General features: G+C 34.9%; 1 protein-coding gene across 5 annotated transcripts in view; it reads right to left on the reverse strand.

The window, feature by feature from the left end:
* Positions 1–3,037: 3,037 nt before the first annotated feature.
* LOC106871325 (beta-1,4-galactosyltransferase 4) overlaps positions 3,038–27,803 on the reverse strand; it is a 43,611-nt gene continuing 18,845 nt past the window's right edge. For 2 of the 5 annotated variants that reach the window (XM_089358927.1, XM_089358928.1), the window contains exons 2-8: positions 20,589–20,815; positions 17,898–18,130; positions 14,703–14,890; positions 12,380–12,502; positions 11,110–11,205; positions 9,680–9,865; positions 3,038–8,156 (exon numbers count right to left, since the gene is read on the reverse strand). In XM_089358927.1, the coding sequence (XP_089215053.1) occupies positions 8,132–8,156; positions 9,680–9,865; positions 11,110–11,205; positions 12,380–12,502; positions 14,703–14,890; positions 17,898–18,130; positions 20,589–20,781 (1,044 nt within the window). In that variant the 5' untranslated portion in view covers positions 20,782–20,815 and the 3' untranslated portion in view covers positions 3,038–8,131. Of the gene's footprint in view, positions 8,157–9,679; positions 9,866–11,109; positions 11,206–12,379; positions 12,503–14,702; positions 14,891–17,897; positions 18,131–20,588; positions 20,816–27,803 lie in introns of those variants that run through there. The other 3 variants (XR_016243476.1, XM_052971343.2, XM_089358929.1) reach the window with 3 other exon arrangements.

The raw sequence follows: 27,803 nt of genomic DNA on the forward strand, positions 1-27,803 counted from the left end.
AATTACGTTATACTACGAACATTAGTGAATTCGTAAATACCAGTAATGAGACGATAGAAAAAAAAAACAACTGTATGAAATGAATAACAAGAGTTATTGTGTGGCATAAAATATGTATGTATATGTGAGAGTGTGAATGCGACATATAAGAACATAATAAAAAGCAGGCCGTAATTCCTGTCTGTTTTTCGTGAGTGGAAAAATCCACTCTAACAGAGGCGAGAATAAAAACCGCTCTTGTTGAGTCGTGTTGACTATGGTTGGAGATGTTGGTACTACGTAGTTCGGTCTCCATGGCCGTATTTGTTCTTTAGTCGGGTTCACCAGTTATAAGTTGGTAGTCCAGAATTCATGCTGCGTTTTTTCTTCGTCGGGGGTCACCACTTTAGTAGAAAGTGGGTTATATCAGCTCAGCGGGCTGCGTGTTCGAATCACGTCGGGGGTCACCAGTATAGGAAAGTGGGTTATACATCTTTAGATGTATACCTGACTTTCCTACTATAAAATTAAAGAATATAACGGAATGCTGAACTCCAGACTATCAACTTAAACAACACTTTATTTAGGTGGTAAATATATACATCTTTAGTTCTTGCTGTTACAGCTTCTGTTGTGTGTGAGCATAGTTGTTGGGACGTGGGTATGTAGTTGCAAGCGAGCTGTCGAGTGTAAGTCCGAAAGATGTAGAGAGACAGCTTAACACGTCCAATGCTCATGGTCGGCCGACCGTAAAAGAGGTAGAATTAAGCGGGAACGCTTGGCTGTTTAATTCCACGCATGCGTGAGACTACACATGCGCACGGCGTTACTACAATCCTTTATAGCTCTATCTACTGTACCATTCCAATACCATGACACTTTCCAACTGGTTGGACCTTGTTCAAACTATAGATCTAGTCTGTTGTTCACAGCAGATTGTCTCATAAAAATTCCCTAATAACTCCCTGTCTCTTCTTCCGCAGGGTTTTTGCTGAGATTTCTGTTTTATCGGTTTCTTTATATTTTCGTTGTAATTACGAATCTCTAGTCAACACAATTATAATAATGCTGTTGCTCACAATATACTTTCGTTCTAAACCAGAATTACCTAAAATGATTTTCTGAAAATTCTAAGCTTTTACTATATACAAAGGATCACTATATGCTGAGCGATATCATATGTAATATTATAAATTGTTGTTAAAAGAAATAAGAAAAATTAAACTCCTGTTTTAAATACGCCTACTACCCACCGATAAAAGAACAACAAAATATTTGCCATTGACAACACGAATTAGCCCGTAAGCACACACACACACACACACACACACACACACACGCACGCACGCAGGCACGCACACACGCACATACTGCTAAAAAGACAGTCAAATGGAGTTAAAAAAATATGGGAATAACAATGAGTTACTTCCCCTGCATTGGCGTTGTTGTTTCAGTGATTAAATACATGTAGATGTTAATTTAAAGAATTAGTTTTCGTTGTTGTCTCGTTTATTTAAACAGTCGTTAGAATTTTTTTGTGAACGGTAACATAACTTTCGATTTTGTTCGCAACCTACCCTTTTCGTTCGTTCTCTTTCTATATATGTTTTCTCTTCTCCTTTTTAATTTAAAGTTAATCTTGAGGATTAATTCTGCTGGCTAACAGAATACAATTTTTTGTTTTCCTTTTTTTTCCCCTCTTTTTTTATTTTTTTTTTTTTACTCTATATAAATTGATGTAAACAGAAACTGGCACCTTTATGATTTGGAATAAAAGATTTTGGTTTACAATTCCAGAATTGTAGAGTTATATGGAGTAATCAATTAGAGATGAGGTGGCATTTGAAATGATTTTCGAATTTGAATAGCTTAGAGTTATGGAGACACTTGCTCACAAAGAGGCTGATGTCATCACCAGAATTTTCATAACCAGCCCCACAAATCCACTTTCAAGTCATAAAATGCACCTCTATCAGCCTTGTATACAATATTACTTGCCAACAAATTAAATTATTTCTGCAAATATATCCTTGATATCTGGAACAATACCCCCATCACTTACCAAGATCAAAGCTCAACATTTCAACCATCCAGGCTCTTCCTTAATTAGCTCTTGATATGAGAAATCATCTTGTGGCTCTTCCTGTACCTCCAACTATGGAAAACCAGATAATAATATATGTGTCCCAGTTTCCTTCCTCTCTTTAACCTATTGGCAATTTAACAATTCTTATTTTGGTTGATATGGTGAGCACATGAAAGCATAAGCAATATTGCTACATCCTAACTAACCATATTTCTCTCTCTTCAACACTAGAAAAACCTCCCACCATACCCCAACAATTGCAATGTGAAATGTTGATACAGAACTAAGCATATAAGTAAACAATACTGCCAGACAGTGACTATTTTTTTTTCCTCCTTTGATCTTTGACTACATTCCTTCCCACTAAACCCCTGTCTTTTCTTCCCATTTATGTTCATCATCTCCATTAACCCCTTAACTAATCCCTAACTTCATTGCTTATGGCTGTCACTTCAGTTTTCTCTTCCACCTACTGAAAGTAACTTTTCCTGACATGTGACAATACTATACTTCATACAGAGGCAGAAACCACTTCTTGCTCTCCGTCACTTCAGTACCAAAACAACTATATATGTAATTTAGTATAACCAATAATTTCTTACTCCTGATGAAGTACTCTCTACCTGAAAAATATCAGTTTTCTCTTCCATGCTGCAAATTAATCAATTCCGTTTTGCGAATGCATTTCATATTTACTATTTGTTGATGCAACCAACGATAGGTTTTTCTACTGCTTCAACTTTGCAACTAAGTTTGATTAGTTCTAAATAGGTATATCCCATGGCTGTAGAACTGACCACTGTAAACAGCAGCATAGTTTGTTTTACTTCATCTTGTAGCACTGAATTCAGTATCTCCTTGTTGGTCTGCCCCCAAGAAAGGTGGATCAACTACATTTAAGCAAATAATACCAAAGTAGTAGACAAGACCCTGTTCGAAAAGGGATTTTATGTAGAAATAAACAAACATGACTTAGAGGTAGAAAAGTGATTTTATTCATAACAGATGATAATTCAATATGATTTGTCTTTTCCTTTTATAAAAAGTGAACATTAACATATAAATACTTTTGAAACTGTTCAAATATATTTTTTTAAAAGTTAACATTTATTTGTAACTGTTCAAGTTACTCTTTCAAAACAAATATTTACAATGCAAATTTATATCAATAAATAATGCAAATAGATATAATTTGTTTTAAAACATTTTAATCAATTTAATGGCACAAAAGGGAAAAATAAAAACGTTGAAAATTGTATCAAATATAGAAATATAAATCTATAAGGCTCTGTTCTTAAAATCATTAAGTAAATATCTGTTTTCTGTGAAATGTTAAGAAGGCCATTGCAGAAAAGGTCTGGTTTTGTATACAAACTAGCTGACCATGTGCCATCAGTAATGACGGCTAATTGTTGTATTTTATATATAAATAAGTTACAAAATAAGGTACGTAATAATCACACATACAGACATTCACATACTTCCCTTGTACACGCACACACATACGCACATATACTCACACAGAGTTGAAACGCTGATTTTTTTTCACCCCTTCCTTTCTTTCATTGCTATTACTTTCTCTCACTCCCTCTCAGTCAGGGCTATTACTCCTCTCACTACTTCTCCTTCACTGAATTACTATTTTCTCTCCTCCTCTGTGTCCGGCATGATTCTGGATAAATACATATATACAAATATATAAAAACACTATGTTCATTATTATATTAGGGGATATAATATTTGGAATGGTTGATTTTCTAAAGATAAGAAGAAAAAAGATACAAACAGTCGCAGCTGACCGCTGCTGATAAAGCAAACAACTTCTTTCTTTGTCTTCAATTCTCTGTTAATGGGAAACTGTTTGAAATGTTAGATTCTCTACTCCTCACAGCAATTAAGTTTATTGAATGACATTCAATAAACTCTCTTTTGATTTATTACCAACACACCCTCACCAGTCTCCTCAGATTCTAGATTTTATTTAAATAAGTAAGATTTTATTTAAATAAATAAGAACTGGACAATGTTATAGTAGCCTATATTCTATCATGGCATTGTGTCTGGCTGAACTATTTAACTCATTCTGGCCTGGTACACCTGATGACCCCCACCCTCATGATGATGATGATGATGATGATGATGATGATGATAATGATGATGATGATGATATACATATTTATATATCCTTACCATCATCATCATCATCATCATTTAACAGCCATGCTCCATGTTGGCTGTATATAATATCTTAACTCTTCTGAAAGTAAAATAATGACTTAAATATACAAAATTATCAGCTAATATAACAGAAATATCAACATGTCTGTATACATCATTCTTCTTCACTAACTGAAGTTAGTATTGTAGCTGTTAGATTTGCATAGTGAAGCGTGAAGCTATTAGTGTGTGTGTGTGTGTGTGTGTGTTGTTTAATCCTTTAGCATTCAAACCAGCCATATCCAGCCCAAATATTCTATTTGTTTTATGTTCAGACTGACCAGATCTGGCCTCTCACACATATCCCACAATTTCATTTTAAATATAATCAATATGAATAAATAAGCATTACATTTAACAGAGAAACCTGAATGCTAAAGGGTTAACGTACACAGTTTATAGTTGTGAGCTGCTGATAGTTTCATACATTGGAGATGTTATTTAGGTAGGTTTTAAAACATGCCAAGCGTCTCATCCTGTTTTGCAAATTGTAAATGGGGCATTAATTGATTTGCCATCACCTGTTAATTTGTTTGTTTAATGGAATTTTGGTTCTTTATTAGGATTGTGTTTAACCCATAAACTGCGATAGGCCACCTCAGTGGCCAACGCGACAGTGCAACAGGCCATGTTTGTGGCCACGGAAGTAGGGCATGATCTGACCTAATTTTGATGACGTATAATGTATGCACACGATACCCTTTCACCCCAGAAACAGTGTAGCCAATCACAGATGGTGTTAAGGAACACTGAGTATTTTTTTCGAGTGATAGATCGATGTTGATCTTTACTCAAAATAGGCTCAGCAGTTCTTGTTACAAAATCCTAGCAGTTTATGGGTTAATTATTCAATTGATAAAGGGGTATTTTTCTTGCTATACACTATACATCATGTATTGAGTATTTTTTTTTTATTCTGTGTTTATTTTGAGTATTTACAGGTCAAAATATTTCAAGCATTTCATTGGTTAACTTGCACTGCAAAGTTCAATTAATCTAAATGAGAATCTGTCTGTTACAGACATATTCTCTTTGATATCTGAGGTGGAGGAGGAGGAAGGATTATATCTCATTTATATAGTACTTCATAAACCCAAGACAACACTTACCTTATGACTCGTCAAGACTTGGAAGGATTAGCTACATACTGATCAAAATGATCCATACGAGAGTTTATAGAAAAGTTTGATAAGTTTACTCCAAGAATTTTGACATCCTCAAAATCTGCAATTTTGTTGAAACAGTTACCTACTATTGAACACCAATTCTTTATTTGAAACCATGAAGCAGGATGTAATTTCTTATATCAAGACCTACTACCTTCATCACGTTTTCAGACAATTTCTTGAAGAAACAGATGGGTAAGATAATCTATCTGAGATTACTATATCTTGAAATCTATAGATAACACCAAAGCAACCTGGAATAAAGTAACTGAGAACTACACAAATAGAGTTTAGAAGAAGTTATGACTGGAAGCATGAAGTGACTTGGTTAAAATTTACCAAGAAATAATACCAGCAGTCATCAATGGCATCTTTGAGCAGGTCAATGAATGAAGAATACAAAAATGCCAATATGGAAGATCTGGAAGAGTTAACAGATTATCAAGGCAAGAATTTATCTATTGAAGAGTTGCAAGAGTTCATACAGAAATACATTCAAGATATTTACTGCTGAGCCAGTAACACCAGTAAGAATTGTTAGTAATGAATTCTTCAGTAACAGCATCAACAAAATAATGGGAATCCTGGACCAGTTTGCTGTGTAGGATTCTGACTAGGAGTGTGGTAGAATGGCACAGAAAAGTATTCTAGATATGATACCATGCTACTGTGATTTATTTTGTGAAAAGGACTCAAGAACACACAGATGGAACTAGATGCACTCTTTAAAAAAATAGAAAAAACACATTGTGCAAGGAACAACCATACTCTGGACACTCAATCCACATATGACCACTTCTGTCTATGATTCTTTTCAACTGAATTAATGACGAGTAGGTCTCACTAGGTGTGCAATTAAAGTTGGGTGATTTCACCTACTTCATAATTTTAAATTCATTAAATCTTAATTTAACTAGTTTACTAATTTCAGCTTAACTTTAGATCACAATATGTAATGTAGATCCTTCAACAATTTATGATATTAAGAAACAAAAACACAACATAATGTAATTTATGGCTATTTCAAAGACAAGTGAAATTGTTGATGTGCAGTAAACAGAAGACAGCAAAAAAAAAACAACAAAAAAACCCTCAAGGCTAGACAAAATATTATTGAGGCAGCTTAATGTAAAGCAATCCATAAGTAGATGATAAATTCAGGGTTAACTATCACTGGAAAGGCTAAACAAGTTACACAAAGATATAAATATCACAGAGATTTGTATGTTTATATTTGGTGAGGGTTCATAAACTTCAAAATACAGAACAGCAGTCATGAACTTAACTGGTCTCCAAAAAAATCAAATCTATAGTTAGGTTTTTCTTCATTACTGAGTTCCAGTATGTCGACATATTTGTTAATCTGCACCCACAATATTCCATGGCTACCAAATTAGCAGAACTGTATTATATATATATGTATTATATTTAGTAGAGTTAAATTTTTAAGCAATAGTGAGACCTCATTAATTTTGTTACTTATAACATTCTTCATTTCATGTTTCACTCCTCAGAGTGAATTAATTAAAGCCTTAACTTTAAATAAAAATGAAAATATGTAAACACATATACACACACACACACACACATGTATATGCATACATATATACACACACATGCACATACACATATATACTTCTAATATTTACAAATATATGTATGCATGCATGTATGTGTATATTATATAAACATACATGACAGACGGGACCTTGATGATTGCTATTAAGCAGGAAAGTATACTAGCCCCTATATATATTTAATACTCAATATTTCATATATTCAATAAGACATTCAATACTTCATTTCATTTTACTGTTTGTATTATATATTCTATATTCTATACCCCACATTAATTTTATAAGAATATAAATAAAACATAAAAAACAGACAGAGCTGGAACTCTTTTAAATAATATATATATATATATTAGGGACAAAATCCAAAATTACAGGTAAAAACTGAATTAAAATCAATTTATAAAAAATTAAAATTAAATTGAGCTTTATAGATAAAATATATAAAATATGTAGTTTTAGTTATTTTCCCTAAAACTATATATATATATATATATATATACACACACATACACACATATACTCACACACATACGCACACACACATGCACATATACATGTATATATGTGTGTGAGGCAAAGTTGACTTTGGTGGAATTTGAACTCCAAACATAAAGACGGACGAAATGTTACAAAGCAGTTTACCTGGCATGCTCACAATCCTGCCATTTTGCTGCCTTGTTATGTTCTATTATTATTATTAAAACAAGGATGTACACCCAGTTGTAATTAAAAAAAAAAAAAAAAAAAAAAAGGACAAGTTGTGAACTCTGTTGATATGTTGTAAAGAGAAGAATTACCTGAAATTTTAGGCTGAGCCCTTTACTAACAATGTCAGTAATAAAACCACACTGACAATCTCACAAACTTGCCTTTAATATATTCACTCAAAACTAGTGTTGGAACCATCACTCGTTTCCCTGAAATTTTGTGGCTATATTGGTGGTAACAGAGGAGGTTAAAGAGTCTGTTGTTTTATTGCTTTTAGAGAGATCAGGAGATGAAAGTGAGTGAACAAGAAACAAACAGAAAAAATATTTTTGCTTACATCAGATGGTAATGTTCAGTTGTGATACAAGGCAGTCTTTGGTGGAATTAGACTAGACAAGTTAAGGATAGTAAAAATTAAAGAACCTGCAAAAAAAAAAAGAAAACAATTAATGATAATAATAATAATAATCCTTTCTACTGGAAGCACAAAGCCTAAATTTGGGGGAAAGGATTAAATCAATTACATCAACCCTAGTGCATAACTGGTGCTTATTTAATCGACCCTGAAAGGATGAAAGGCAAAGTTTTTGTCTGAGTTAACTTTGTATTTTTATGCCCCCACTTTTTTCCTACTAGTTTTTCACTCTTGAAATACAATATAATAAGTGTAATGATAGTAATTTCTTTTATCACCACAAGAGTAACAGATGTGGAACATTACAAGGACAAAATACAAAAACTGCAAGAGAGTCTACTTTGAGTTTGATAGGAGAAAATTATCATAATATACAAATGTGAATGAATGTATATTCCAAGAAGTAAGTCGCAATTTCACGTCTAAGCAGTTGAAATTTTGCATAGACGCACATTGTTTCAAGAAAATCATAGGCTATGGGTTTTTCTGGTATTTTCTGAAAAGGGAAATTTAAAACTAAGAATATCATTTTTTTATACAAATGTGAATGAATGTACATTCCAAGAAGTAAGTCGCAATTTCACGTCTAAGCAGTTGAAATTTTGCATAGACGCACATTGTTTCAAGAAAATCATAGGCTATGGGTTTTTCTGGTATTTTCTGAAAAGGGAAATTTAAAACTAAGAATATCATTTTTTTATATACAATATCTTAAATGAAGAGAAAAAAAAGTTATTCCTTTTAAATCCCCTTTAAATACCTTTGTTAACATTTAAAGAAGGTTCTCAGTCACAAATTTGTATTCTCTTATTTGTCTTTTAGTGACATTCCTGAGTTAGGCTAGCATTGAATCTGGGAGATGTCTGGATATAATACCAAACAAAATATGTCAGAAACACATCTAAAATGGGGGGAAAATACTAATATATAACATGAATGAAGCTAAACATTTTACTTTTTCTACTTACTACATGAATCACCCAGTGAAATCTGTAACATCTACACCCCTACACACACATGTTTATACATTTACGTTAAACATTATTTATACAGCTGAGTGTACTGTATACACCTAGATGGAAACAGATAATCATAAATGGGTTACTCTTTTTCACCAATGAAGTCACATAAAATGCAATTGCAATTTTTATATTACTGCTCAATATTTTTTGTTATACGTGTGCAGCGTGTGTGTGCATGTATCTCTCTCTCTCTCTCTCTATCTCTCTCTCTATCTATCTATCTATCTATCTATCTATCTATCTCAAGAGTCCAATAGAATACCATAACCCTAACCCTATCATACAGAGACTCCCTCTTTTGCCATGAAACTGATGTCTAGACCTGCAGATGATATCTTGCACAGTAACTGACTCTGCAGCATGTTCACATTTAGATATTTTGCAAATTAATATCTAATGATATCATAATTTGTGACTTTTAAGCAGAGGAAAAGATGACTTTCTTAACCCTGAATGGTAAATTAAAAGATGAAAATCCTTGCCCTGGTTCTGAAGACATCAATACATACCACCAAAGACTCTCCTGGACTGGATTAGTTGGTTGCTTCTTGGGAACTGTGCTTCTACCGATATTAACTGTGATGTTGGTATAGAGTGGTCTGTTAGCCCTAGCCACAACCGTATAATTCATTCCTTCATGGTCATTCAGGCCATCAGCTGACCACCGGCTCCGCCAACTTAAGAATAGTTCATTTCTGCAAGAATAAACCTAGAGTTAATTTTCACTTGATGGCATTGATAGTCAGGTATCTGTGTTTATGCATGCTTGCACACATGCACATAAGCATATAAAACACATACACACACACACACACACACACACACACACACACACACACTAACAGCAAGGCTGCCTCTATGAAGTTGCTTGACCATTTCTAAATAGCAGCTAAATCTCTTTTAAGTCAATACCTACAATCTTTAAAAAGAAAAGAACATATTAAATAATTAGGTTAGTTCTAGATACCCCAACTGGACGCACCCGACGTTCATGGCTGTAATGATTTTGATCAAATAGTTGTACTTAAGTGAAGCCTTTGACCTCATCATTAGAGATGATCAGTTTTCACTCATTATTGCCTGTTCCAGCTGTTAATCATTGAAAGGTTTCTGCATGATGGTACGAAGGACCTATCTTCAAAGAAATTGGTGTGAAGAGCAGAGTCAAGCAAGGATGTGCCTTGACCCTAACACTTTTTAATACCTTTTTGCATGTTGCTCCTGAAACACATACGAGTCTTTGGCCAATGGTATCCACCTCCACTTAAGCTTTGTTCTTGTAATTCTTGTGAATGGACAAAACTAGCAATTCACATGCAGCATCTACACAAGAAGGAACAATCTTTATATGCCAGGTCTGCTATTGAGTCAGCAAGTCAAAGGCTGGAACTCATAGTTATTTCAGGAGATACTATTCCACATCCTGTTCTTCTACAAATGCTCTCCATATTCTACAAGACTGATTGGTGCACCAATTGGTCTTGTGTATGCGAAGCATATAGCATGTGTGGATTTATTTGTACTTTATATAGTTGACAATAAGTGTGTATCTGTGTTTGTGTATGCATGTGTACGTATATGTGTTATTTCTTTACTACCCACAAGGGGCTACACACAGAGGGGACAAACAAGGACAGACAAACGGATTAAGTCGATTATATCGACCCCAGTGCGTAACTGGTACTTATTTAATCAACCCCAAAAGGACGAAAGGCAAAGTCGACTTCGGCGGAATTTGAACTCAGAATGTAGCAGCAGACGAAATACCGCTAAGCATTTCGCCCAGCGTGCTAATGTTTCTGCCAGCTCACCGCCATATGCATGCACATGTGTGTGTGTGCTTGCACATGCATGTGTGTGTGTGCATGCACATGCGTATGTGTGTGTGTGTGCATGCGCATGTGTGGGTGTGTGTGTGCATAAATATTTCATCATTTACCCATGTTCTGCTCGACTGTCTTTCACATGCCGAACCATTTTATATCTGCCAATGTATTCCGGTGGCCTTGTTAGTAGTAATCCAGCACTCTTTGTCCTAGAGTAAAAAAAAGTACAAAAGATGAAAGCAAGATCATTTATCAGATTCATTTTGAAATACAACGTTTACCCTTAGTGTATGTGTGTGTGTGTGTGTGTGTGTGTGTGACTGATAGCTGAGTGGGAAAATTATAGGCCCCTGGATCATTAGATCTACTGAAATAAACCCTAGATATTTTTCTCTTTTCATCTCTTTGGTACTAGTATATTTTGTGAGACAATAAGACTATACCTGGGAAGCCTTGCTGCAGACTGTGGCAAGAGAGAGTAGTGAATCAATATCTGAGTTTCATCTCCAGGGATACAGGCCAGGCTAGTTTTCACGGAACCACCAGCAATTACCAATGCAGCAGGTCTCCTCTCTCCATCCCGCTTATGTTGTCCAAGCAAAGGGTAAGGGATAATACATCTTAGCACTGGTGCTGTTGGTGATATCAAGAATAAATACAGAGTGCAGCTGGTGAAACATTAGATGTGACTGATACAGAACCAGTCAGGATTCAGAATGGTAAGGAAAGACTGTATCACATGCAGACTTAATCTGTCATGTAATTTAGTACCACCACCTGGCCCATGGATGTCTTTAGCAGAGTCTACTTTCTTGCAAGCATTTTAACCAAGTCTCTGGTCTGAAGATAATGTCCTTCCTTCTTCTTATTGGTTTCAGAATGATTTTGAATGCTCACCTTCCATTTCTGATTAAGCCATTAAGAAATAAAGGTAAAAGACATGGGAGCTTCTACATGTTTTCCTGGTTTGCCAGAATTAGTAGTCAAATCTTATTCTCGCTTGACTGTATTATAAAAAAAAAAAGGAAGCAAATACTCTATAATGCAGTCCAAGATATCCTTAAAAAGAATGGAATGGTCATGGTAGGAATGCATTTGGTTGTGTGCTGGATCAGTGATGACTAAAGACTAAATAACAGTTATAACAAGGTGAAAAAGTAAACCAACAAGAAAAACTGTATATGTTTGCTAATTTGCAACAAATAGCAATTTGTAGCAAATTAGCAAACAGGTTTTTCGTTTAGAAAAAAAAATAAAGGACACATTGAATAATGTGAATAGTGTAATCCTAGATACAATATATCTCGAATAGCTTGGAGCATAATTTTACTTGACCAGAAACGACCTGAAATTAAAGAACAACAAGAACAGTGAAAGACTTACCGTGCTGAGAGGTCATCATCTTCATTTCCCCAGCCCCAGTAGAAGTTGGAATAACCATTGATCTTCTTTACATTTTCCCTGTTGATAGCAATGACGCCTCCAGCATAGTTGTAGAACATCACACTGGAAACACAGAGTACCAAAAGTAAACATTAGTTAAAGAAATCTTTTCCAGAAAACAGTAATTAAAAATACACACACACACACATATGCATATATATATGTATATATATATATATATCATACATTACATATACACAAACATGCACACACATGCGCACACACACATATATTCATACATACATTATATATATAAATATATATTTTCTTTTAATAGGCGTAGGAGTGGCTGTGTGGTAAGTAGCTTGCCACAGAAAAAATACTTAGCTAGGAGTAAGTTCCTGTACTTAGTATCCATCAAATCTAGAGAAAGCCTCGACAAGGCCTCTCACTGTGATTTGATGTCACTAAGAAAGTCAGGAGATGAGTAGACAAATGGCTTGTGAGGATCATACAACCTATGTACTGTGGTACAGTTAGTGAGCATCAACAATGAGTTCAGTAATGAATATAGAATGAAGATGGAGGTTCATTAAATCTCAGTTATCAGTCCCTTCTTGCTAATTATAGCCAACCAAGCCGTAAAAGAGGTGTTGAAGGCCTGCTGTTCAGGTAAACTCATATATTCTGACAACCTCAGAGCTGAATCTGAAGTAGATTTAGAGAAGGGATCTTTCTGATTTGGCGGATGACACATTCTACCCAAGTTTGAAAGTGTTTCGTTAAGAAAACAAGTGGCGTCCGCTAAATCAGAAAGATCCTAGAGAAGACTTTGAAGCAAAAGCTGGAATTAAGAAGCCTCAAAGTAAACTTAGCAAAGACTAAAACTTTAGGAAGCAGAAAAGAAGACAAGATATTGGCATCACTAGAGAAATGGTCACACTCCATATGCAGAAAAAGATTAAATAGAAATTCTAATCAGTGTAGCCAGTTTAAACAAAGAACACATAAGCAATGTAGTGGTATCACAGGCAGACAAACAGAAAGGATAGGATTCATATACAACAGGTATACAGAGGTTATAAATACCAGAAGCACATGGGAAATAGATTCTCTGAAATGTAAAAAAGGTTCCCAGGGAGATGATCGGTTTTGTTATTTAGGTCACCTAATTAGTGGCAGGATTGGATGTTTTGAAAGCATAGTGGCTAGTGTAAGAACAAGTTTGCAAAAATTTAGGGAGCTATTATTTTTGCTGACAATAAAAGCTTCTCTCTCAGAAAGAAAGTTATATTGTAAGATGCTAGTGTACACAATGCAATGCTGCATGGCAGTGAGACATGGACTTTAAATGAAAAGGATTTGTGAAGATGATGAAGAAATGTAAACATGCTTCACAGGATGTATGATGTTAGTGTGCATGAACTATGGAATGCAAAAGTGAGCTGAGACAAAAGCTGGATATGAGTAGACAAGAATGAAGACTGTACTGATGTGGAAATGTGATGCAAACAAAAATGACAGCTGGATAAAGAAGTGCCAAGTACTCAAAGTGAATGCAATGTGAGGATGTCCTTTTGTCAGGAGATATCATTGGTGATAACAAGGCCCAGCATTATTCTTGCTGGCTGCCTACCAATACTCCCTCACAGAGTATTTGTTGATGACATCAATCACTCTTGCTTGCCATTTCCCATTTCTAGTACTTTCCATTACTGAATCTCACTTTCATACTTATAAGTGTGTAGTTGACATTACTGTCACCCTTCCATTACTCTTCCAGAGCAGTTACTCTTCCAGAGCAGTTACTCTTTCAGAGCAGTTACTCCTTCCCAACACTTGCTCCTTTCACCAACACTCCCTTATCTATTTATTCTTCTTAGTCGCATCATCTTGAACAAATTGAGCCACTGCAGAGTCATAAGATCTCTTTAATGTTATTGAGGACATGACAACCTCTCAAGTGTTGGTGCCATATTGAAATATACCAAGTACTCTCTGTAAAGTGATTGATGATAAAATGATCATCCAGCCATAGAAATAACACTGAGAAAGGAATATATGAGTGAGATTATGGTTCTTCAACCTGTCTAAGGGGATTATAACTTCAAATCAGAAATGAGTTGGATCTTTACAACCTGTCCAAAACAGATGTAAATGGATATGTACACGGAAACATATACATACATATATATATATATATATATATATATATACAAACACACATACATGTTCACATATGCACCCACATGTAAAATATCATTTGGTATAGAATAAAAAAATATGAATGCAGGTTAAAGAAATAAATCCTGAAAATACTAACTGGTATCTCATTTCATCAATTGCTGATGCCAAATGTCTAGCATGTTGGTCACATAAATATATATTTTTGTCATTCTCTGGAATCAAATCAACATCGTGGAATACAAAACAATCAAAGCTGTCATAGTCAAGGGCCTCCAAGTAACCAATGTTCATCAGCTTACCTCGATTAAATGTACTAATTCCACTCTAAAATTAGAGGAAAAGAAACATAGATATAGATAAATAAATATAAAAAAAGAAAGCAAATAAAATACAGTTTGAAATTCAACAGATTTTTCTTTCATTTACTCCTTTTTATTAATTCTATATTTCAGTTTATGAACCAAAGCATCATTGGTTACAAATTTTCAAAAAATTAATTAATCACTGGTTCACTGGATTTTTGATAAAGCGACAAATGCCTATAACATGTTGCAGCATGTACATAACAAAGGACTTTGTTTGAAGGGAAGCAGGTTTTAAGTTCCCTCATTGGTATTTACACACACACACACACACACACACAAACATACACACACATACACACATTTCATTTTGTAAGTGCAGATGTGGCTGTCTAGTTGAGAAGTTTGCTTCCCACCCATAAAGTTTTAGAGGTTCAATCCCACTTCATAACACATTGGGCAAGTGTCTTCTACTATAGCTCTGGGTCAACCAAAGCTTTGTGAGTGAATATGGTAAATAGGAACTGAAAGAAGCCTATTGTGCATATGTGTGTGTGTGTGTGTGTGTGTGTGTGTGTGTGTGTGTGTGTGTGTGTGTGTGCATGTGTGTGTGTGTGTGTGTGTGTGTGCATCAGGTGGCGCTGCTCTTTGGAAACATTATATGCTACAGCCTTAGTTCAAAACTTTGTGAATGAAAATTGATAAAATGAAACAGTGCAAAAGCCTGTTAGAAGGGGTTTGTCTATCAGCTGCCTAAACAATTCCAGCTCCACTGCACAACACCTTCGGTGCCATTAGCAGAGACTGCTTTGTTGTAAGTATTCTATGATCCTAAGATAAATCCATGCCACTAATTCCTCTCAGCAGTTTCAGAGGCCCTGTCAAAAGTCATAAGTATTCCTCTAGTAAAATACATTAAAAAAATATTTTCTATCCTTTTCTTCTACTTCTTTCAATCAGTGATATATTTAAAGCCTTGTGAATGAATTTTCTAGAGTGAAACTGAAAGAAGCCCAGTGTGTGTGTATATATATATATATATATATATATATATATATATCGAAATTGTGATGGCACCTGTACCAGTGGAGTGCTAAGAGCACCGTCCGAGCGTGATCATTGCCAGAGCAGCTGTCTGGCTTCCGTGCCAGTGACACGTAAATAGCACCATTTGAACGTGATCGTTACCAGTGTCGCCTTACTGGCACTCATGCCAGTGGCACGTGAAAATAACTTTCGAGTGAGGTCATTGCCAGTGCCACTGAATTGGCTCCTGTGCAGGTGGCATGTAAAATACACCATTTTGAGCGTGGCCGTTGCCAGTACCGCCTGACTGGCCTTCATGCCGGTGGCACATAAAAGCACCCACTACACTCTCGGAGTGGTTGGCGTTAGGAAGGGCATCCAGCTGTAGAAACTCTGCCAAATCAGATTGGAGCCTGTGTAGTATATATACACACACAAGGTTTCTTTCACTTGTAGAAGACACTTGCCCATGGGATTGAACCTAAAAACATGTATTTGGGAAGCAAAGCTCTTAACACACAATCATGCTTGCACCTATAATAATCGTAGAAAATATATGGTTATTTAAGGAAATAGGTACAAAATTGGTATAAATAGACTGTTGGTAGCAGAATTTAAAATAGGAAACGTAACTGGAGTTTGTTATAGATTTTATAGAAGGAAAAAATGGAAGCAAAATGATTTTATCTTGTCTTGTAAGGAACATGGGAAAACTAGAGAGAGAGAGAGAGAGAGAGAGAGAGAGTCATTGAAAGAAAGAGAGAAATAGAGAGAGGAAGAGAAAAAGTGTGAGAAAAGTAGAAAGTGAGATAGAAAGCATGGGGGAAAATAAGTTTGTTTTCCAAGGAATATATAGAAAAATAACAATGAAAAACCAGTGTGGGGAAGCATAAGTTAGATAAAGAAAGACGGAGAGCGGGAGTAAGTGAGATAGAGAGAGAGAGAGAGAAAGAGAGAAAGAGAAAGAAGAAAGAAGAGGAAAAATAAATCTGAGAACTTTGAAGATTTTTTTTATCTCAGCTTGCATTCACATTGATTAAACAGCCTTATGTACACACATTGTTAACTTCATCAAATATATATATATATATATATATGTATATATATATATATATATATATATATATATATTCACATGCACACACATATCAGTAGCATAATCAAAGACAAACATAGTTACTCGATTTGCTAAAATTAGCAGCCAAATCTTTCACTAACCACACCTTACTATCTTTAAAAGGAAAAGTATATTACATTACACAATCTGAAAAGAGGTTAATCACAACTAGAATGTCTTTGGTCACGGGTTGCTGGATCGGAGCTGACCTGGGGTTTGTACAACAAAAACATAGATTAGATGTCTCTTAATCACACACCCACACACACATACATGCAAGCATACAAGCACAAGCTTACACAAACACACATAAGGATATATAGCTAGATATAACCACTACACACATTTTGTTTTTCCCTCCTTGTTTCTTTCTGTGTTCCTTTCTGTTGAAGAGCGTACGCTCGAAACATTAAAGACTTTTTCAATTCCCGAGCATTATACTAATACATCTGTTTGTTTTCTACACCGCCTGTCTTCGTCTGTTGTTTTTTTTTTGTGAATTCTCCCTATACATAAGGATATATACATGTACATGTGCACACATACGCATACACACACATGTGTGCGCACACACACACATACATATGCATGCAAACAAACACACACATACATATGCATGCAAACACACATACCCAAACATACATACTCAGAAGCATAAATGGAGGCATGAGGGAAAGCATGCATAATTAATGATTTTATTTTTTTTACTTTCAGATTATACATCTGAAATTAAACTCTCCCCTAAACATGGTTCATATTAGAATGAACTCCACAAGGTTGACTTGACCCCCAGCCCATCCCACATCCTGATTAGGTCCTCATTGGTGTCCTAATTGTCCTGTAAAAGCTAGAGAACATCCACCTGAAGATTCCTTAGATCACCCACCTGTTCTATTACAAATATTCGGTAGTCAGCTTTCTGTCGAGTGAGCATTGGATGCAAACGGTTGAGTAATATTTTCAGATGTTTCCAGCGATTGCGATATGGAATCACAATGGCTATTTTCTGCCAAGAATCACAAGTCATTGGTCTCCAACTTCCGCCAAGTTTCACCTGTTTGTTTTCTTCTTGAATAAGGTTTATCTCAGGTTCACTGAAAATATCAATTTTTTTAATACCTAAATTGAAAATAAAGAAAAAGAATAAACTCACTTAGGAATTTTTTTTTTTTGTTAATCAGTGAGAAGGCAAAGAAAAAGAACTCCTTGGCAAGAATTGCTTGTTGCTGTTGTTTAACCAGAGGTTAGTATTGACTGAGTGGAGGCGCAATGGCCCAGTGGTTAGGGCAGCGGACTCGCGGTCATAGGATCGCGGTTTCGATTCCCAGACCAGGCGTTGTGAGTGTTTATTGAGCGAAAACACCTAAAGCTCCACGAGGCTCCGGCGGGGGATGGTGGCGAACCCTCCTGTACTCTTCCACCACAACTTTCTTTCACTCTTACTTCCTGTTTCTGTTGTGCCTGTAATTCAAAGGGTCAGCCTTGTCACACTGTGTCACGCTGAATATCCCCGAAAATTACGTTAAGGGTACACGTTAATTTCACGAGCAGGCTGTTCCGTTGATTGGATCAACTGGAACCTTCGACGTCATAAGCGATGGAGTGCCAACAACAAACAACAGTATTGACTGAGTAAACTTTGAATTAAAAATGTTCCAGTCATGATCATCCTGTCTTATTTTCAGATATAGTGTAACCTACCTAATGTAACTGTCAGCAACAGAGTGAGATTTGAGGAAGAACTGGTGGCTATTTCTAAGATGTCAAGTGGCTCCCTCGTTGGTTGTAAAACAGTGATATGCAAGAAATTTGGCTGCTATATTTAGTAGGTCATCCAACTACACAGAGGCCTTTTTAATAGCTTGAATAAAATGTCCGCTTACAAATCCTGTTTTCTGACTGGGTGAAAATAATCAAACTTTAAATCTGTATAACTATTTAAAAAAATTTTCTGAAAAAAGTGATTCAGCTTGGAAAACTACATTAATGTACCAAATTTTAAAATTTTCAATAAACTTTGAATTTTCGAAAATTGGTAGCCAAACTGAAAAGATGTGTATCTGAATAAAAGTTGAAAAGGTCATAATTGAAACAATATTTCATAGTAGATCTTGTTGTTAAGAGCTGATTTAGGGTTAGACAACAATTACAACCACCTCCACTGCCACCACATCATTCCCACACACACACACATACACACTTAGTTTGAAGTTGATAAAATGACTACCAGTTATATCTGGAGGTTGATTTCATCCAATATATATCCCCAACATTATCTTTGTGAAAAGATGGAAATCATTATTGCTATTTATTAAGCCAAGCGTTTATGGGATAGTTTTGCTTTATTTTATAATGACAATTTCTCTTTAATTCCCTTTCAGACATTCCTTTAACTAAGTCTTGTAGGATACAATCAAATCTCTTCCGTTTTCATCCTCCGCATCATCATCATCATCAAAAAACAGACAAAACAAAAACATATCTTAAGTGAAGGCCCATCCATTGCAGACAATACTAATCAAAAGATCCATACTTGGTGAGAAAACTATTACAATAGTTTTCTCACCAAGATCAACTGACGCTAAAAATTATTTACGTTTTTAATTTTCTATAAAACAGAACAATAAAAGAACATCTCGATTGTACTCTTGTTAGTCAGAGAGGGTGGTTGCGCGTGGGGTTTATTTGCTTTCGCTACTGGTAAATGTCGTGGTTGTGCTGGGGATTATTTCTGTTTTAGGAGCAGCTAATAACAAAGTAAATAGAATTGTTAAGATATTGATTAATAGTATAGACACAAGACTTCAAATAAGGGCAAGGAGGTATAGTTTGATTATTTTTATCAACCCCAGGAGTATAAAACTCAAAGTCATCCTTGGCAGAAAGAGAACTCAGAATATAAAGGGTTAAATATGGCAAAAGATTTTGTCTGCTGCTGTAATGATTCTACCAATGTTAAAAGCAGAAAATGCAGGTATTATTGTTGTTTAGACTTAATTTAGTCCTGATTGAGAAGATGTGATAATTGTGTTTTCTTTTTCTTTCTCAGGTGTCCAGACGTATGTTACCTAATCTTTTTTGTTTGAAGAGGATAAGGTTTGATATGAGTGAGATTTGGTTGTTTGTTCTAACAGGTTAAGGGATAGCATAGAGGTTTCTTTAATGAAGTTAGTGTGGCTGTCTTTTACAAAATAAAGTACAGTAATGCCTCAGTATACAAGTTAACTTGTTTGTGGAAACCGCTCATAAAATGAAAACTCATAAAGCAGAGCAAAAGTTCCCCACAGTAGTAATGTTATAAATCATAATTTACTCCCAGAAAAATATTGTAACTATAAAATTCATAACACTTGTAAATAAATGACAATAAAACAACAGTAGAATGTAAAGAATATTTTATGTAAAGTAAAAAGAATGCCAAGCTCATTTATAATAAAGAATATAATGATCAAATTACGGAGATGTACTTGCATAGCAAGTGAATAGCAACATAGTGGGAAAATCAATTCCTCTCTTCACAGAAATCCCATCATTTAAAAGATGATACTTTAAAAATTGGTGTGAAAATTCAACTTACCCAAAGCAGGAAAATCAATGCGGCATTTATTAAAATATATTGGATCACTTAAATATCGATAATCAAGAACATCAGGCATAGTGGTACGACAACGTGAATTATAGTTTATCACTGAATATATTATTAATACCATGTATATGGTTGCTAAAAGTTTGATGAATATCTTCCTGCAATTCCTTAGCATCAGTACCATTATGATGTAAATACCAGACTGGAACCCTTCACCTCTGTATTACAAAAGAAGAAGAAGAAGAAAAAAAGAGATGAGTAAAAGAAAAGTATAGAAAAACATTTTTGTCACATATTTTCTGTACATTCTGAGCAAGCCCTGCTGAGATCAATTTTTGATTTTCATAATCCCAGGGTCAGCAAAACAGGTACAAGTATATCAAATACCATACAAAATAAATTCTTGACTTCTTAAAATTATCTTCACCTCTAGAAGATATATCATAATTACCAAATAGCAATTAAGACCAGCTTCACTAGAAGAGGCAGGCCATTAACCCTGTCCTTTTCCTTGATGGCATATCAACTTTGGAGCATTCTACAATCTTAAGATTGTCTGCCCTTCCCAAGTGGAGCTTGTCTTAATTGCCATTTGGTAATTATGATACATCCTCTAGAGGCAGAGGTCATCATCATCATCATCATCATCATTGTTTAACGTCCACTTTCCATGCTAGCATGGGTTGGACGATTTGACTGAGGACTGGTGAACCAGATGGCTACACCAGGCTCCAATCTGATTTGGCAGAGTTTCTACAGCTGGATGCCTTTCCTAACGCCAACCACTCCGAGAGTGTAGTGGGTGCTTTTACGTGCCACCAGCATGAAGGCCAGTCAGGCGGTACTGGCAACGGCCACGCTCAAAATGGTGTATTTTACGTGCCACCATCACAGGAGCCAGTCCAGCAGCACTGGCAACAATCTCGCTCGAATGTCTTTACACGTGCCACTGGCACAGGTGCCAGGAAGGTGACGCTGGGCACAGGTGTCATCACAATTTCGCGAATTTATATTGTATAGTATTTGATATGCATGTATTTATCTACTTTGTTCAAATACATGTCACTGGTCACTCTGAGTTATTTCCCTTGTTTCTATTATCCTAGGTAAGTACTGAGGTTGATATAATTGATATGTGTGACCATGCATCTATGTCATGAATCATGTTCAACTCTTTTGATATCAACCTACCTAGGAGTGTCTCTGATTCTAAGATAGGAACTTCCCATTTTAACCTTTTAGCATTCAGACTACTCTATCAAATATAACGCATATTCAATTAATCATGCATTGTCTTGTAGCTTAGAGTTTTGGTTTGTAATTGTTTATTTTTAGAATGACATTGTGAATTGAGAGTGAGAGACCATATTTAGTTGGTTTTAACATAAAACAGATAGAATAGTTGAGCCAGATATGGTAGGTTTAAATGCTAAAGGGTTGAAGTGATCTAAATTAAAACCTCCCCTCTTAATTTCATATAAGTTTAAGTTCCAAATACCAGCTTAAAAATGACAATGTTATTTTATTAGATAGTTCATTATTTTTAAATGGAAACAAAAGCAGTGTATTTCAACAAAAATTGAGTAACAAAATGGTTAAACTGATCTAAATTAAAACCCTCCTTCAAAATTTCCTGTTAATTTATGTTTCAAATGCCAGCTTAATAATCCCTTTCTACTATAGGCACAAGGCCTGAAATTTTGTGGGAGGAGATTAGTTGATTACATTGACACCAGTATTTCACTTGTACTTAATTTATTGACCCCGAAAGGATGAAAGGCAAAGTTGACCTTGGTGGAATTTGAACTCAGAACGTAGCAATAGGAAATACCTCTAAGCATTTCATCCAGCATGCTAACAATTCTGCCAGCTCGCTGCCTTATGCCAGCTTTATAATGACAAAGATATTTTACTAAGTTCTTCATTGTTTTCCAAAATTAATAGAAGCAGAATATTTCAGCAGAAATATAGTAACAAGAGAATTAATCAATATATAACAAAAAGGGGCAGGGATCGGTAGAAGTAAAGTGGGAGACATTGTGAGTTCTATTTCTTTATTGTTCTGAGTTCATATCCCACTGGGGTTAACATGACCTTTCACCTTTCCACAATTGATAATGAAATAAAAACTGGTCAAGTACTATAGTCAATCTAATCAGCTCATCTTCTCTTCCAAAATCTGCAGTTCAGTTCGATATTTTTATTAACACTTTTAATACCAGCCCACATACTAATACAAATGTTTACATTTAAATTAAAATCTCAGTTGAGATCATTCAGTGAGATTTCAGTTGGTCAACATCAAAGTAATAATCTATATGTAAACTTAGAGATATTTTATTAAACCCTTTCAAAATATTGCAAATATTATATCAAGAATTAATCAAAACACATAAACAGTCTTCCCATTTGAGGGATTACCAGTATGAAGTTGCTAAGTAACATTTACCATCTTGCTATTTAACATTTATGTAATTTTATGTGCATTTATGTGTAGGTAAAATTGATGTATGAAGGTATGTATAAGGGCAGAAACCCTAGGGACCTTAGTAAACAAAGAAAAATGTGTGTCTGTATCTAAAGATAGTCACGCATCTGCAATTCATTGAAAAGTGAAGGAAATTGTAATACGATGATTACTTAACGCTTAACTATAGTCTGTCCATAGCACTTACTCAGCATTACCTGACACCTTTGGGTCTTCTTGATACCATTACCTCTCATAACCTCAATATATATATATATATATATATATATATATATATATACACACACACACATACACATATACAACAGACTTCTTTCAATTTCTGTCTGCAAATGCCATTCACAAAGCTTTGATCAGTCTGGAGCTAGAGTAGAAGGTACCTCTGCCCAAGGTGCCACACAAACAAAATCCAGTTTAATGGCATATATGTGTTTCCAGTAGCCACCATGACTCATTCACAGTGTAACTGATTCACAGCAACAAAAATTTTTATAAAATAAAGAAACTCGTTTATTTTTAGACAGCGCGGAGATTTTCCAAAAGGTTAAGTAGGATTAAATATTTAATTTTGTAAAGATTTATTATTTTGTGTTTCTGACAGCATGTGATATAGCAATTTAACAAAATCTAATGAGAATAACCATACTGCAGGAAGTGAATACATAAATAAATAAAATTAGCTGTAAACATAGAATTTGTTTACATGGGGATGTTCAAATGATGTAAACTTCCTAAATATTCTGCATTTGTTGTTTATAAAAATACTATTTAAAAACAGCTGAAGTCAAAGGAAACTGGTTTCCTAGAAACAGATCCAGTTTTTTTTTTTTAATATTTCCTCCATTATATATTTACACTGGTGTAAGGAGGGAAAGATCCTGAGCTAACAACAGACCTTCAGCAAGGTTGTTTAACTTGCTAGAAGTAGGAACCAAAACTTCAGACCACATCTTATTGGCTGAAAATAGCAAGAACACATTGGATGTTGTACTGTATACTCTATGCCAGAATAAAGATAGGATGGGAACAGGTAGAATGTCATTGATCATAGGTGTGTTCAATCAAGACTGAACAGAGGCTAAAAAAATAACCAATATGTAAAACTTATAATTATTTTCAAGTGTATTTTGGTAGAAGATGGTATGTGTGTGTATATGTGTATGTTTGTGTGTCTGTGTTTATCCCCACCATCATCGCTTGACAACCAATGTTGGTGTCTTTACATCCCCGTAACTTAGTGGTTTGGCAAAACAGACCAATAGAATAAGTACTAGGTTTACAAAGAATAAGTAGGTCGATTTGTTTGACTAAAAAGGCGGTGCTCCAGCATGGCCGCAGCCAAATGACTGAAACATATAAAAGTATAAGGTTGACAGAGGTGTTAATTACATAAGTATTGAATTGAACGTTATTGGGTATTTGTCTGTAAAATGCTAAACATGTACATAATGTATTAAACATTATTTGATATTTGGCAGTAGAGAGTGTTAAACACAAAAAGCAATGGCTAAAATGTTGCTACATAATGGTTCATTCGAAAGATTTGATTAGTTTTGTTTCAGTTATTCCTGCTATTTTTATGGAAACTCAAAAAGACACTGTAAAATCAATAACACCTGTTCATATTCATCAAGATAGTGTTTTGTTTACTCAACTCCTTAACTGGGATCAATGCTTCTCTTGAGAGCAGTTTACTAAGTAGTTACTAAGTAGTCATTTGGTTGGAATGCTAGGAATAGTAGCCAAATCTCTCTCTCTTTGTCAAATCACACTTTAATGTTTTTTTGTTTTTTTTAATGTTGGGGAAACATATCAGATAATGTAGTCAGAGATAAACCATGTTTGTAAAAACAGTAAATGGCTAGCCGGCTGTCTGCTCTTTAAGGTCTGACTTGGATCTAAACAATAAAAACTTTATAATAAACTGTAAGAAAACACCCTAACAACATCTTATTCTCATCACTTTCTTCATATCTGTCCTTTAAAACATTGTTTCCTTTCATGGTTACTGTTTAACCCCAACAGAGCTATGGATGCAAGGTATCCAAGACATGTTGCATGTTGTTTTTCTAGGAGTACATTATCTGATGTATCCATGTATCTTTCTCTGTTGTTTCCCCCAAAAGCAGCTCTGATCCAGCAGACCTCTCATAAAAGTCATTCAAGCATTGACTATAACTCATATTTTTCTTTAATCAGGCATAATATATCTAGGACTATAATATTCAATGTATCCTCTTTTGTAATAGCAAGATGTAATCTGAAGGGAATTTACTTGCTATATTTAGCATGGTGGGTGACTATATCGAGATGCATTCATTTAGTTATTGTTCATAGCAATAATGATAACATTTATATTATCAATAATTCAATTGTTGATGTTGTTGTTATTTAGACTAGAGCTGAATGAGAAAACTTATGATCAAAGATTTTCCAGTTATGACCATCCCATATTTTATGTATACAGTAACTACAATAACTACAAAGTCCAGTGAATCCTTTTAAGACAGTAAGAGGAGATCTGTTTGGTATTTTTAGGAGGCTGAATGATCTTGTGGAGGCTTCCTTGTAGATGGTGATATTTTGTACCATCTACAGCCATCTTGCTAACTTCCCTGAAAACCTTGGTGAGATTAGCAATGAGCAAAGTGAATGATTCCACTGAGATTTGAAAGTCATAGAGGAATGGTATAAATATGATGGCTGAATATTGTTGGAGCATTAAGTAAAACTGTCCACAGATTGAACACACCAGAAAAAACTATAAATGTAAGTTTTTACCTTAACAACTTGCACATCATTTGACTTACAGTAACAATGTTCTTTGTATGAATAAAATAAATTTGTACAAACATTAGTCAAGCAATGTTTTACTATTGTCCATTGTATGTAAATTTTTTAAATATTCTGTAAATTAAGCACAAATTTGTAAGATGCAATATGTTTATGGTTTTTTGAGACAAAGCAAAGGTATCACATAGCTCAACAAGTTGATGGGATACAGAAAAACTGGGGTCTGTATTTTTATTCTGAAGCTAAAAATTAGTCAAAAACAAGTGTCCAATCTAACTCAATGAAAACTGTATTCCCCAGTGTTATTTTTAAGATAAGCACGTCACAAATTTTGGCATAGTTGATAAAATTGACACCAGAACAACTGGTATTTGTTTTACAGACCCTGGAAGAGTGAAAATCTTATCTTCTATTGAGGCTTGAAATCAAAATATAAAAGACACAAACTGAATTATTTTGGAAGAAAGCAGAAGTGAGATATTACAATGCTGAATTAGATTGGCTATAATTGCAGGTTTTGTGAAGTGAAAAATCCCATCAACCTAGAATTGAACCTCAGGTCTCAGCCTTGACACACTTATGTGTGTATATTTTGATTCATAAAGCTCTTCACAAAACTCCTAAATACTGGGAGTAAATATGAAGTCAAGGCTTTCATATTGTCCTCTACATCCATTATCAGCATCAATCCATATTTGTTTTCCACCATGTTAACAAATAGAGTGACACTCCAATTCCATAAAATCAGCCCTTAACGCAACATGAAATACTTGATGGAGAAGATGTTGAGTCATCATCTAATTAAGCTAATGATGGCTCAGGGGAAATCCATTTGCTGGTGGATTTGATAATTACAAAAAAACCATTAGCAACACTTTTATTATCATTACTACTACTACTACTACTACTACTACTACCACTACTACTACTACCAGTACTACTACTACCACCACCACCACCACCACCACCACCACCGCCACCTCCTCCTCCTCCTCTCTACTACTACTACTGCTACCACCACCACCACCTCCACTACTACTACTACTACTACTACTACTACTACTGGTGGAGGTGGTGGTGGATTGGCAGAATTGATAGATAAAGCAGTTAGAATGCTACATATTATTATTTAGCTGCATCATTTGACAAAAGAGTTGATTCTTTCCTCTTCAGGTACCAGTTGAGTCCTATGCTGATTAAATTATATTCCTCTTGTTAAACCTGAAGTTTTGTACTCATGTTTGAAATCATTTTTATTACAGGTGATGGATTAGCAGAATCATTAGAACATTGGAAAAAGTTACTTGCAGTATGTCATCAACTTTTTGTGTTCTTGGTTCAAATCTTGTTGAGGTCAACTGTTTTATCCTTCTGGGAGTCAATGAAATAAAGTATCAGTCAAGTACTGGGGTTAATAGTATCAACTAACATCCTCCCTTGAAAACTGCAGGGCCTTAAATTAGAAACATGATGCATAGTCAAGAAAGACATCAATCAATATCCCCATAGCACCATACAATCTCTGAAGTCTGCCTTAATCAGCACTATGTTCCAAATTGATAAAGATCATCTCATTTAGGCATGTCAACACTTCCAGCCCAGTATTGAAGCAGCCATTAATGCTAATCGTGGATTCATTGAAAAGGTGTGATAGAAGGATTCTAGAGATTATTTGTCCTACTTTGTTTTCAAATATAGCTTTTATTTAATGAGGTATGAATTTTTTCGTAAATTGATACAAATGACCTAAAAAAACTGACACACCCTGTGGTAGTAGTACTATCATGAATTACTGGATTTGAATACACTACACTCACATTTTGTCTATTAATTCTCATCTGAAGGGGCCTGTACACATTCTCTATTCCTGTTTGAAATAGCAGCAAAATCACCCTTGAATTACACCCTACTGTATTAAATATGAT

The sequence above is a fragment of the Octopus bimaculoides genome, chromosome 10 (assembly GCF_046866305.1).
Source record: "Octopus bimaculoides isolate indiv1 chromosome 10, ASM4686630v1, whole genome shotgun sequence".
NCBI classification, from domain to species: Eukaryota; Metazoa; Mollusca; class Cephalopoda; order Octopoda; family Octopodidae; genus Octopus; species Octopus bimaculoides.